The sequence below is a fragment of the Heteronotia binoei genome, chromosome 13 (assembly GCF_032191835.1).
Source record: "Heteronotia binoei isolate CCM8104 ecotype False Entrance Well chromosome 13, APGP_CSIRO_Hbin_v1, whole genome shotgun sequence".
Taxonomy (NCBI): domain Eukaryota; kingdom Metazoa; phylum Chordata; class Lepidosauria; order Squamata; family Gekkonidae; genus Heteronotia; species Heteronotia binoei.
In genome coordinates this window covers 14,571,668-14,584,914 of record NC_083235.1, presented here as the reverse complement: position 1 = coordinate 14,584,914, position 13,247 = coordinate 14,571,668, and the positions used below count along the sequence as shown (strand labels likewise).

The 13,247-nt window shown below is 49.8% G+C and overlaps 1 protein-coding gene across 1 annotated transcript; it reads left to right on the top strand.

Moving 5' to 3' along the window:
• Positions 1-4,677: 4,677 nt before the first annotated feature.
• On the top strand, positions 4,678-13,025 carry LOC132581847 (chemokine-like protein TAFA-1). The gene is made up of 4 exons (XM_060253265.1): positions 4,678-4,825; positions 8,886-9,026; positions 11,559-11,683; positions 12,926-13,025. The coding sequence occupies exons 1-4, from the start codon at positions 4,678-4,680 to the stop codon at positions 12,941-12,943; spliced, it is 432 nt and encodes a 143-aa protein (XP_060109248.1). The 3' UTR covers positions 12,944-13,025.
• Positions 13,026-13,247: the final 222 nt, after the last annotated feature.

Genomic DNA, 13,247 nt, shown 5'->3' with positions numbered 1-13,247 from the left:
TCCAATATCATCTTCTTTTCTCTTCTTCTTCTGATATTTGGTTTAGATCAGGGTCATAGGTGGGGGGCCCAGATGGAACCTTTGTCTGAGGAACCATGGTGGCTTTTAGCACCCCTGCTCCTGTCAGAAGGAAAACTACAGAATGCGGAATAGTGAACGGAGAACAGACGTAGGAGATTCAGCCCCAAGGCCCTCAAGCCCAGACATAAAACTTCTTGGATGGATTTTGGCATTACACTCTGTGTTGCAGAGTAGCACACCCTGAACTACTAGCAAAGGCATTTCTTGCAGAGCTGAATTGTGTATACAAATGCAAATTTTTCCACACCCTGGTTCCACTCTCAGGCATGTTCATTTGGATGAGGATCCCACCAAAATTAGTAAAACTTGCTTCTGAATAAAATATATCTAAGGTTCAACTGTTATAAGTGGAAAAAAAGGCAGGAAGAGGGCAGGGAGGATAAGGAGGCAAAGGCATGAGGCGAATAAGTACTTCTCGGATGCTTACATAGGTTTTTACTGGCATCATAAACAGTCTACTCCCCTCTCATTCACACGCTGTGCTCGCAGCCATTTGGTGCCAGCCGACTGGCACCAAATGCAAGGCAGGCAAAAGGCAGTGCGACGTCTTTCAAGGGAGAGCCAGCTTGTGGAACTCCCCGCCACAAGAATGCAATAACAGGCCAGTGGGTTAGATGGATTTTTTTAAAAAGGTAACTGGGAAAACAGATCGATGGGTCTGGCCTTAGCTGCCACAAGCAATCAGAACCAGAAAAGGGGGGGGGGGGGGATGCCTCTGTGTCATGTGATGGGGACAATCAACAGGTGACTACTGTTGCTGAGCAGGGTTTCCCGTAGCAACTAACTGGCCACTGTTGGAAATGGGAGGCTGGACAAGATAGACCAGGGGTCTCCCAACAGTGTGCCCAGGGGCACTGTGGCACTCACCAGTCATTTTCAGAAAGTGGGGAGGGCAGCACGTGAGGCTCTTGGCCATCACTGACTGGAAATGTGTGCAGATTAAAATAATTTTGTTTCAGTGGCAGCTGAAGTGTTAATTGTATTCTCTTTCCCAGTGGGTTTTTACAATTACTCCTCTTCTCTCCTGCACTTTGATTTCCTCTGAGTGCATGGCACCACCTCCTGCAGCAGCCATATTCTACTTGGCTCCGCCTCCTGTGGCAACCATTTTGAGGTTGCACCTTTCCCCTGTGACAGAAGTTAAAGGCTAACGTTGTTATAGTAGCTGTGTTTGGTTTTTTTGTTGTTTTTGTGTTCTAACCCATCCTAAGCCTGCTTGTGGGAACGTCGGGATAGAAATTCAATAATAATAATGATAATTTCAAAAGCCCCTGAGATTGACCATTGGTCTGAACCAGCAGGGCTGCTCTGTGTTCAGCTTTGACACCTCACCTTTGTGCAGGGAACACCCCTCTCATAATCCCAGGCACAGAGAACAGAGGAAGCATCACATGATCATGCTGGCAGACCTCCTGATGGCCCCTGGGTTTTGGCCACTGTGTGACACAAAGTGTTGGACTGGATGAGCCAGTGGCCTGACCCAACATGGCTTCTCTTACATTCTATATCTGAGGCAGTGATGCTCTGTATTCTTGGTGCTTGTGCGGGGCAACAGTATAAGGGCTCCAGGAGTTCTAACCTTGCAGGTAGACTTCCTGATGGCCCCTGGGTTTTGGCCGCTGTGTGACACAAGAGTGTTGGACTGGATGGGCCACTGACCTGATCCAACATGGCTTCTCTTACATTCTATATCTGAGGCAGCGATGCTCTGTATTCTTGGTGCTTGTGCGGGGCAACAGTATAAGGGCTCCAGGAGTAGGGTTGCCAAGTCCAATAAAAGAAATCTCTGGGGACTTTGGGGTGGAGCCAGGAGACTTTGGGGGTGGAGCCAGGAGACACTGGGGTGGAGCTAGGAGTAAGGGTGTGACAAGCATCACTGAACACCAACGGGAGTTTTGGCCATCGCATTTCAAGGGATGGCACATCTTTTTAAATGTCTTCCTTCCCTCCACCCTCCTCTTCTCTGATTTCACCTCAGAGGCGGAGCGGGCGACACCGCTGTGCTGCTGCCGCCTCTCCTCCGCTTGGCCGTAACTGCTCCTCCGAGATGGGCTCAGGCTGAGCCCATCTCGGAGGAGCAGCTACGGTGAAGCGGAGAAGAGGCGGCAGTGCAGCGGCGTCGCCCGCTCCACTCCGCCTCTGAGGTGAAATCAGAGAAGGAGAGGGTGGAGGCAGGCCAGGAGCGTGGCGAGCCACGAGTCCGGGTCCTAGAAGGACCCAGATTCACGGCTCGCTACGCTCCTGGCCTGCCTCCACCCTCTCCTTCTCTGATTTTACCTCGGAGCGGAGTGGGCGATGCCGCTGCGCTGCTGCCGCCTCTTCTCCAAGATGGGGCGGCTCGCCACGCTCCTTGGCGTCGTTTCCTCCCTCCCCCCGCTTCTGTATTTTTGGAGAGCGGGGGAAGAGGCTGTAAATCCTGGGGTCCCCCGCCAGGGCGGGAGGGTTGGAAAGCCTATCCAGGAGTTCTAACCTTGCAGGTAGACTTCCTGATGGCCCCTGGGTTTTGGCTGCTGTGTGACACAAGAGTGTTGGACTGGATGGGCCACTGGCCTGATCCAACATGGCATCTCTTATGTTCTTAAGGGCAGGCAGTCCCTCCCTATTTCTGGAATGGCCGCGTTCTATGGCAGCCACAGACTTCCTTCAACCCTCAATGGTGTTGTCTCTTCTTGAAAACTGTGCTTTCAGGCAACACAGCCAGAACAGAAGCCCAGGGGCTCATACTAAACTCACATTAAGTCCACCTTGGGTACGCATTCTTGTCATAAGTACATGTATTCAGAATAAAGCCCATGGCTAGGAGCAGACCAAAGCCTTGGGAAGTCTGAGATTAGCACAAACTCCATTGATCAGGGTAGGATTGCCAATCCCCATGTGGGGGCAGAGGATCCCCCAGTTTGGAGGCCCTCCCCACGCTTCAGGGTCATCAGAAAGCAGAGGGAGGGGAGGGAAATGTCTGCTGGGCACTCCATTATTCCCTATGGAGAACGTGTCCCCTAGGTTATAATGGAGAATCGATCTTTGGATATTTGGGGCTCTGCAGCAGCTGTTTTCTGAGGTAGCCCAAATCTTCAGCATAGCATCCAGTGCCTCTCCCCAGAATACCCTCCAAGTTTCAAAAGGATTAGACCGGGGATCCAGTTCTATGAGCTCCCAAAGTAGGTGCCCCTTTCCTTCATTATTTCCAATGAAAGGAAGGCATTTAAAAGGCATGCGGTCCCTTTAAATGTGATGGCCAGAACTCCCTTTGAAGTTCAATTATGATGGTCACAGTCTTACTGCTGGCTCCACCCCCAAAGTCCCCAGATATTTCTTGAATTGGACTCGGCAACCCTAGGGCGGGAAGTAATCCTGAACAACTCCTGAAGCATGAACATGTCACTGGCAATGTTCCCTCTAAGCTGTGGAGCCTTGTGACCAAAAATTCTACTTTATGAGCTTCTGGCATTCAAGTTGTGAGCTACTGCATAGCTACTGCATATATTAGTTTGCCCTGGGGCCATTTTTCCTGAGCTAAGACAAAAATCTGTGAGCTAGCTCACACTAACTCAGCTTAGAGGGAACACTGGTCACTGGTAGCTTCTGCCGCGGCCGAGCACTAGTACAAATATACCCATCAAATTCACTGGTGGTGGAAAGTACCGTCAGGTTGCAGTAGACTTATGGCCATCCAGTAGAGTTCTCGAGGCGAGAGACAAACAAGTCTCCAGGTGAAAGAACTTGGTCAGGGGTGGCCAAACTGTGGCTCTTTCACACATAATGTGAACAGTGTTCTCTAATCTGAGTTAGCGTGAGCTAGCTCACAGATTTTTAGCCTCCAGCTCACACATCTTTGTCTTAGCTCAGGAAGGATGAGCCCAGAGCACAAAAATTTATACAGTAGCTCACAACTTTAATGCCAGTAGCCTACAACTTTCATACCAGTAGTTCACAAACTAGAATTTTTGCTCACAAGACTCTACAGCTTAGAGGGAACATTGAATGTGTGGCTCTCGAAACTCCCTCTGCCCTGTCAGCTGGCTTGGAGAAGGCATTTGTCTCTTCAAATCACTTCTCCAAGCCAAGCCAGTCAGCAGCCACTCATTTAAAGTTAAAGTTGCTTTCTTTCCATCTCTCCCTCCCTCCCCATCTTCCTTCCTTCCTTGTGGTTCTCAAACATCTGACATTCATGTCTTGCGGCTCTCAAACAACTGGCATTTATTCTATGTGGCTCTTATGTGAAAAAAGTTTAGCCACCCTGGACTAGGTAGCAGGTGATGTGAACTCCCCCCTTGCCATCTTAATACCTATTGTTACTCTGTGATTTTAGATTTTATATATTTTAAATTGGGGTTTTTTTTTTACTTTCGATTGTTTTTATGATGTAACCCGCCCTGAGACTGTTCTATGGGAAGGGCGGGCTAAAGGTTGAATAAAATAAGTAAATACATGGAACGCACAGGCGAGCTGCTGGCATGGCAGACGATACTTTCTAGGGGTCTGGCTCTGTAGATGGCAGCTTCATGTATTCGTGTGACAGTTCCAGAGAACTGAGGATAAACGTGCATTACCAAACGAATGGCTAACGGGATTTAATCTCTCCACAGCTCTACCACCATGTGCCACTCTGCATCAGCGATCTTCATCATCTGTGCCACTCTTCTCTACCAGGGCATCTATGCCCAAGAGTTCCACATCCATACTCCGCGGTACCATCATGACCAGTACTGGTACCAGTCAGCTGGGAATCGAATCCCTGTGATCAGTAAGTTATTCTCCCCCCAATATATATATATATATATATATTAAACATTTTGGATAGCCTTTTGGGCTATGCTGGGGTGTCCAAACTGCGACTCAGGAGCCGCACGCAGCTCTTTCACACGTATTGTGCGGGTCTCAAAGCCCCCTCTGCCCCGTTGGTTGGCTTGGAGAAGCCATTTGTCTCTTTAAATCACTTCTCCGAGAGAAGCCTGCCAGCAGCTTGGAGAATGCATTTAAAATTAAAGTTGCTTTCTTTCCACCTCTCCTCCCATCTATTTCCTTCTTTCCTGTCTGGTGGCTTTCAAACATCTGACACTCATGTCTTGTGGCTCTCAAACATCTGACATGGCTCTTGCATTATATGTGGCTCTTACATTAAGCAAGTTTGGCCAACACTGGGGCTATGCACTTGTGAAATTGCTGAGCAGACAGGTTAAAACGGATAAAAGGTAGTACTTCTTCACCCAAAGGGTGATTAACATGTGGAATTCACTGCCACAGGAGGTGGTGGCGGCCACAAGCATAGCCACCTTCAAGAGGGGTTTAGATAAAAATATGGAGCAGAGGTCCATCAGTGGCTATTAGCCACAGTGTGTGTGTGTGTGTGTGTGTGTGTGTGTGTGTGTGTGTGTGTGTGTGTATATATATATATATATATATATATATATATATATATATAAAATTTTGCCACTGTGCGACACAGAGTGTTGGACTGGATGGGCCATTGGTCTGATCTAACATGGCTTCTCTTATGTTCTTATGAAAACACACAGCCTTAAAAACCTGTGTATATTTATTTGCGAACATAAATATGGCTGCTAATAATATATTAAGTGCCATCAAGTCGCGGCTGAGTTAATGCAAGCCTTTATCAACACTTTTGAGCCTGCAGGCACATAAGAACATAAGAGAAGCCGTGTTGGATCAGGCCAATGGCCCATCCAGTCCAACACTCTGTGTCACATAAGAACGTAAGAGAAGCCATGTTGGTTCAGGCCAATGGCCCATCCAGTCCAACACTCTGTGTCACATAAGAACGTAAGAGAGGCCATGTTGGATCAGGCCAATGGCCCATCCAGTCCAACACTCTGTGTCACATAAGAACGTAAGAGAAGCCATGTTGGATCAGGCCAATGGCTCATCCAGTCCAACACTCTGTGTCACACAGTGGCCAATATATGTGTGTATGTATACACACACACACACACATATATACATACTTTGGCTAATAGCCACTGATGGACCTCTGCTCCATATTTTTATCCAATCCCCTCTTGAAGCTGGCTATGCTTATAGCCGCCACCACCTCCTGTGGCAGTGAATTCCACATGTTAATCACCCTTTGGGTGAAGAAGTACTTCCTTTTATCCATTTTAACCTGACTGCTCAGCAATTTCACTGAATGCCCAAGAGTTCTTGTGTTGTAAGAAAGGGAGAAAAGTACTTCTTTCTCTACTTTCTCCATCCCATGCATTTGGAATTCTGACACAGCAGTGTGGGCGCAACCCCCAAAATGGCTGCCAGGGAGGGGGGGTGGAGCCAGCCACAAAAATGGCTGCCGCAGCTGACTTTCAGTTGCACCGTGAAGATCCCAGAATGGATCCCCAAAAAGATCCTCAAATAGCTGCCACAGGAGGTGGAGCCAGCCTCAAAAAAGGCAGCTGCAACTCACTTCCAGTCCGACAGTGCAGATCCTTGTGGTGTGGTAGCAACTGCTGATAACAATGAATAGGAGAACACAGAAAAGGCTAATCACAATATAGAAGATGCCCTGTTCTAAGATGCCACACAATGTAGACAGTGAAAACTATATTCATAAACAGTAAATCCAGTTCAAACTACATTACAACAAATACCAGTGGCAGTGGTCCTGACAGGACTCAAAGGTTGCGATCACACACACTAAATAATGCACTTTCAATCCACTTTCCGAGTGGATTTTGCAAGTTCACATAGAAAAATCCAGTTGGAAAATGCACTGGAAGTGGGTTGAAAGTGCATTATTTAGTGTGTGTGTGTGTGTGTGTGTGTGTGTGAGCGAGAGAGAGAGAGAGAGATCATAGCCTAAGTATGTTAAAGGTCAAGGTAGTCCCCTGTGCAAGCACCAGTCGTTTCGGATTCTGGGGTGACGTCGCATCGCAACGTTTTCACGGCAGGCTTTTTACGGGGCGGTTTGTCATTGCTTTCCGCAGTCAAAATTACTCATACAGATGTAATCTCCCCCAAAGACAGGAATGGAATTCTAGAAGGAGTTCCTTTGCATATTAGGCCACACACCCCTGATGTAGCCAATCCTCCAAGAGCTTACAAAAGGAGCCTTGTAAGCTCTTGGAGGATGGGCTACATCAGCAGGGTGTGGCCTAATATGCAAAGGAGCTCCTGTTGGAATTCCATCCCTGCCAAAAGGATAAATATTGTTGTATTCAACTATAGATTCATTAGTTGATCATCCTCAACTTCAATTTCCAACATCATCCACGCGACTTCCAGATTGTCCGCACTTTTCAGGCCGAAAGAAAGTCCTTCTTCAGGATGGTGTATTTTAGGAATATTTCCTCACGAGATCCAACAATTTTTCTAAACGGGGTTCTGTTTAAAGCATTCAAACTGGCACAGCTCACTTGGTTCAAGACTTGGGAAAAATGCCCCTCCTCTACTGCTGGTATTTGTCATCACATCGTTTGAACTGTATTTACTGTTGATGAATATAGTTTTCACTTTCTACATTGCGTAGCGTTCTTAGGACATGGTTCCTTCTATCTTGTGGCAGCAACTGCCAAAAAAACAAAACACTGAACCACCGATCAAACCTCCAACAGCTAAGCAAAAGCCCTGCCAGGCAGAAAAACCTGGCCTTGCCCACTTTCTAAAAACACTTGGCAGATGCCAGGAAAGGTGCTGGTCGGCACGTCGGTGCCCATGGGCACCGTGTTGGGGACCTGTCACAGGGTTTCAAGGCAAGAGATGAGCAAAGGTGGCCAGGCCGTGGTTACCTCTGCATAGCAATCCTGGACTGCCTTGGCGTCCTGCTCTCCAAGTACTAACCGGGGCCAACCCTGCTGAGAGCCAGTCTGGTGTAGTGGTTAAGTGTGCGGATTCTTCTCTGGGAGAACCGGGTTTGATTCCCCACTCCTCCACTTGCGGATGCTGGAATGGCCTCGGGTCAGCCATAGCTCTCACAGAGCTGTCCTTGGAAGGGCAGCTTCTGTCAGAGCTCTCTCAGCCTCACCCACCACACAGGGTGTTTGTTGTGAGGGAAGGAGATAAAGGAGATTGCGAGCCACTCTGAGACTCCAATTCAGAGAGAAGGGCGGGGTAAAAATCTACGGTTAAAAAAAAAATCAGCCAAGTGCCGATAAGCTCAGGCTAGTTGGAACTATTCAGGCTCCCTGTGCAGAATTATAGCCCAGTTAAAAGCAAGGGGGTAAAAGACAAAACGAAGGCCTTTTTGCAACACCACCACTTCTCTGCCACTTCTGTGGCTCTCAGCCTTCCTGCGAAGCTTCAGCAAACAGAAGGCGAAATCTGCTCCTACTAGCAGCCAAAAGGAGAGAGACCAACTGGCACGCTGTCAGAGAAGCATGAGGTCTGAGAGATGCCAGTTTCAGGGCTGAGGCTAGAAACCTTGCTCTCTCAGGTCGGGCAGAGAACTGCTGAGGGAGCAAAGTTGCATTTGCTGGGCATGACGGAACATCGATGGCTTCTCCCTGCCCTCTCTTTTGACCCTCTGCTTCCTGCTTCTCCAAGCAGCCCCGTGGCACAGAGTGGTGAAGCTGCAGTACTGCAGTCCTAAACTCTGCTCACGACCTGAGTTCGATCCCGGCAGAAGCTGGGTTCAGGTCACCGGCTCAAGGTTGACTCAGCCTTCCATCCTTCCGAGGTCGGTCAAAGGAGTCCCCAGCTTGCTGGGGGGAAAGTGTAGATGACTGGGGAAGGCCAGGGCAAACCACACCGTCAAAAGTCTGCCGTGAAAACGTCGTGATGCGACGTCACCCCGGAGTCGGGAACGACTGGTGCTTGCACAGGGGACTACCTTGACCTTTTTTCCCTCCTCTCCCAAGGTGGGGGCACCTGCAAGGTGATCGCCATCCGGCGCTGCTGTAACCGCAACCACATCGAGGAGCGGTCCCAAACCATCCAGTGCTCCTGCCTGCCGGGGAAAGTGGCTGGGACCACACGTGGCAAGCCGTCTTGCGTGGACAGTAAGTGCTTCTGCTTCAGGGCTGGGTCTCCCTTCCCTTGTTCCAGGGCTTTTTTGTAGCAGGAACACTTTTGCATATTAGGTCACCCCCCCCCCCCCCCGATGTAGCCAATCCTCCAAGAGCCTACAGAGCTCTTCAGGGCCTACTGTAAACTCCAAGATGATTGGCTACAAGAGTTTACAGGGCTCTTCGTACAGGGCCTACTGTAAGCTCCAGGATTGGCTACGTCTAGGGTTGCCAAGTCCAGTTCAATAAATGTCTGGGGAATTTGGGGGTGGAGCCAGAAGCAAGGGTGTGACAAGCATAATTGAACTCCACAGGGAGTTCTGGCCATCACATTTAAAGGGACTGCACACCTTTTCAATGCCTTCCCTCCATTAGAAATAATGAAGGATAGGGGCAGCTTCTTTGGGGGCTCATGGAATTGGACCCCCTGGTCCAATCTTTTAAAAACTTGGGAGGGTAGTTTGGAAAGAGGTACTGAATGCTATGCTAAAAATTTGGTGCCTCTACCTAAAAACACAGCCCCCATTGAGCCCCCGATACCCGCAGATCAATTCTCTATTATTTTCTATGGGAATAAGTCTCCATAAGGAATAATAGAGTTGCCACAGGCATTTCCCTCCCCCCCCCTCCCGCATTCTGATGACCACGAAGCGGGGGGAGGGCTTCCAAACCAGGGGATCCCCTGCCCCCACCTGGGGATTGGCAACTCTAGCTACATCAGGGGTGTGTGGCCTAACAAGCAAAGGAGTTGCTGCTACAAAATAAAGCCCTGCCCTATTCCCAATGTTCCTGGAGGGAGGAAACCCGCCAGAACAGAGGTCCTGTTTTGGAGCCTGTGGACACATTTGGAATTTTGACACAGCACGGTTGCCGTAGCAACAAAATGGCTGCTGCAGGAAAGCAGAGCCAGCCACAAGGCAATTGTCACGGATTAACTTCAGTCACATGGTATAGATTCTTGTGTTATGGTGGCAACCGCTGCCAAAGCAGCATCTAATAAAACCCTCCACAGCAAATCAAATATCCATTCGTCCTGCCTGCTGCTTAAAAATACTTGGTGGGCACTATAAAGGGGGTGTGCAGTCACCACATTGGAGCCTGTGCCCCAGATTAGAGAAAGCTAGGAAGGGGAAAAACTTCTGAGGGAGGGCAGAGAATCCTGACTAGAAGTTGCCTGTCAACTCTGGGAGTAGCTGACATCAGCTATTTTAAGGGGAGAAGTTCAAGATAGACCTAATTGGGCAAAAACATTCAGGAGGACGAAGACTGTGGTTGTCAAAATCCATGAGCCCCACAACACCCCTTTACGAGGGAGCCAGTTTGGTGTTATGGCTAAGAGTGGCTGACTCTAATCTGGAGAACTGGGATCGATTCCCCACTCCTCCTCCACATGCAGCCAAGCTGATGCGAACTTGAGTCAGAGCTGGAAAGGACCTCCTGCACAACACAGGAACTTCACAAATACCTCCCCACCACACACACACACCCCGAGTGACTTGATTTCCTTCATTTATCCCCCACTCTGCTCTAAAACAGGGACCCAAAGTGGGTTACAACATTTCCCTCCATTTTTCCGTACCACTGCCCTGTGAGGTAGGTTAAGCTTACTCTGTGTGACTGGTCCCCAAGTTTATCCAGCAAGATGCCATGGCAGAGTGAGGAATTTGAACCCGGGTCTCCTAGAGACTCTAGCCCAGCAAGCTTAATCTCCACACTCCAGGCGATTTGCTCCCTATCTGGCTCAGCTGAAGAGAAGCCTTCCTTCTAAGAAAGAGCCACGTCCAATGCCCTTTGGCAGGACACATTTGGGGGAGAAGGGGCTGGGGGGCTCTCTGGTTTAACCTGTTGCAAAACTTCCTGGGCAATCCTTTGATCCAGAGGCATCCTTTCAGTACCTGAAGCTGGATGAACCCCCAGAGACCCTACCATGGGTGAAGCCAAATGAAATGTGAAAGCCACACACCTAGTACCCAGATCAACTGTATCCCTTAAGGGTCGGAGGGAAGAAAATGAGTCCTGTTGGATCAGATCTGTGGTCCATCTAGTCCAGCTTCCTGTCTCACACAGTGGACAACCAGTTCCTCTGGAGGGCCAACAACAGGGTAGAGAGGCCTTCGTAAGAGGACATTAGAGGTCTTCATAAGAGAGCCCTGCTGGATCAGACCAGTGGTCCATCTAGTCTAGCATCCTGTCTCACATAGAGATCAACCAGTCCCTCTGGAAGACAAGGCAGAGAGGCTGAGACCTTGAAGTTAACTTAAGAAGTTCTCTGCTGGATCAGACCAGCAGTCCCGCTAGTCCAGCATCCTGTCTTACACAGCGGCCAACCAGTTCCTCTGGTGATCCAACAACAGAGCGCGGAGGCTGCGGCCTTCCCCAGTGTTGCCTCCTGCCTCTGGGATTCAGAGGTTGTGTGCCTCAGAATGCAGAGGTTCCTTGTAGTCTTCTCTTTTGAAAAAGAAAGCCTATATCCCAGAGGACAATGGACTAGTATGGGAGAACGAACGTCTCTTCTCCGCCCCGCAGCCTCAATCGTGACGGGAAAGTGGTGGTGCGACATGGAGCCCTGCCTGGCCGAGGAAGAGTGCAAAGCGCTGCCGGACAATTCGGGCTGGATGTGCCTGCTGGGAAACCGGGTCAAAACCACCAAGGTACTGGTCCCTCTTGTGCCATCCCCCACACCGCAGGCAGCAACGCTCGGAGCAGGCAAAATTTCCACGGCTGCCTCTGCTAACAAGTCTCCTACCAGTAGAAAGGAGCGAGAAGCCCAGCCAGGGCCTTCAAAACTTACAAAATCTATAGCAGAGTAGCTTTCACGAGCCGCTGTTCAACCATCATTGTATACAGGGTGGAATTCTAGCAGGAGCTCCTTTGCATATTAGGCCACACACCCCTGATGTAGCCAATCTTCCAAGAGCTTACAAAAAAGAGCCTTGTAAGCTCTTGGAGGATTGGCTACATCAGGGGTGTGTGGCCTGATATGCAAAGGAGCTCCTGCTAGAATTCCACTCGATTGTATGGCAATGTGTGTCGTATAAGCAGACGATCCTAAGACTGTCCGGCAGCAGACCTTCTAACTCTTTTAGTGTTATGTACCGCTAGGCAAGAAATGTTTCCAGGGCTTTTTAAAGGCAAGAGATGTTTCCAGGGCTTTTTTCTGTAGCAGGAGCTCCTTTGCATATTAGACCACACATCTCTGATGTAGCCAATCCTCCTGGAGCTTACAGTAGGCCCTGTACTAAGAGCTCTGGAAGCTCCTGGAGGATTGGCTACATCAGGGGTGTGTGGCCTAATATGCAAAGGAGCTCCTGCTACCGAAAAAAGCCCTGGATGTTTCAGAGGTGGTTTTCCATTGCCTTCCTCTGCGTCACGACTTTGGTATTCACTGGAGGTCTCCCATCCAAACGCTAGCCAAGGCCGACCCTGCTTAGCTTCCGAGAGCTGAGAAGATCGGGCTAGTCTGGGCTGTCCAAGTCAGGGCGCTTCTTCAGATACTTCACAGCAGTGACTCACGACAGCTCCTCCCCTGCCACAAATGTCTTTTGGGTGCTCCTGGACTCCTGCTCTTTTCTGCTGCTAGACAGACAGACAGACTAACATGGCTCTATTCAGGGGCGGGATTCTAGCAGGAGCTCCTTTGCATATTAGGCCACACCTCCCTGCTGTAGCCAATCCTCCCAGAGCTTACAGGGCTCTTCATACAGGGCCTACTGGAAGCTCCAGGAGGATTGGCTACATCAGCGGCGTGCGGCCTAATATGCAAAGGAGCTCCTGCTAGAATTCCACCCCTGGCTATATCGATCAGTCTCATAGGCTGGGGGGAGGCCCTGTGGATGGGTGAGCAAGGCCTGCTCCAATCTCCATTCTTTGACATGTCCTATCTCGCGTTCCAGATCCACCCTAGATACTGAGGCCCACATCGCTGAAGGACCAAAGCTTTTGATTGGCCAAGACCGATGCCCGCTGACGGCCACCAGGAAGATGCCAACAGCGGCTGGAGCACGTGAAGGAAGCTACGCTACCTAACTGATTGAGGAGGCAGTTTTCAGGGACTGACCTTGGGTGACTTTGGAGGGGTTCCGCTCCTGGTGGGGAGCTGCAGATGGGGAGCAAAGACTTTTTGCCCATCCCCTCCCAGCAGGGACCGGGTTCAAAACCTGCTCTGCTTCCGCGGGCGGTGCCGCAGCAAGGGAGACTCGAAGCCACGCCATCCCC

Excerpts from the sequence above, each read along its gene's own strand:
- LOC132581847 (XM_060253265.1), top strand. The coding sequence starts at position 4,678 with ATGTGCCACTCTGCATCAGCGATCTTCATCATCTGTGCCACTCTTCTC. Across the intron at positions 4,826-8,885 it reads GAATCGAATCCCTGTGATCA|GTGGGGGCACCTGCAAGGTG; the intron begins GTAAGTTATTCT and ends TCCTCTCCCAAG. Across the intron at positions 9,027-11,558 it reads CAAGCCGTCTTGCGTGGACA|CCTCAATCGTGACGGGAAAG; the intron begins GTAAGTGCTTCT and ends TCCGCCCCGCAG.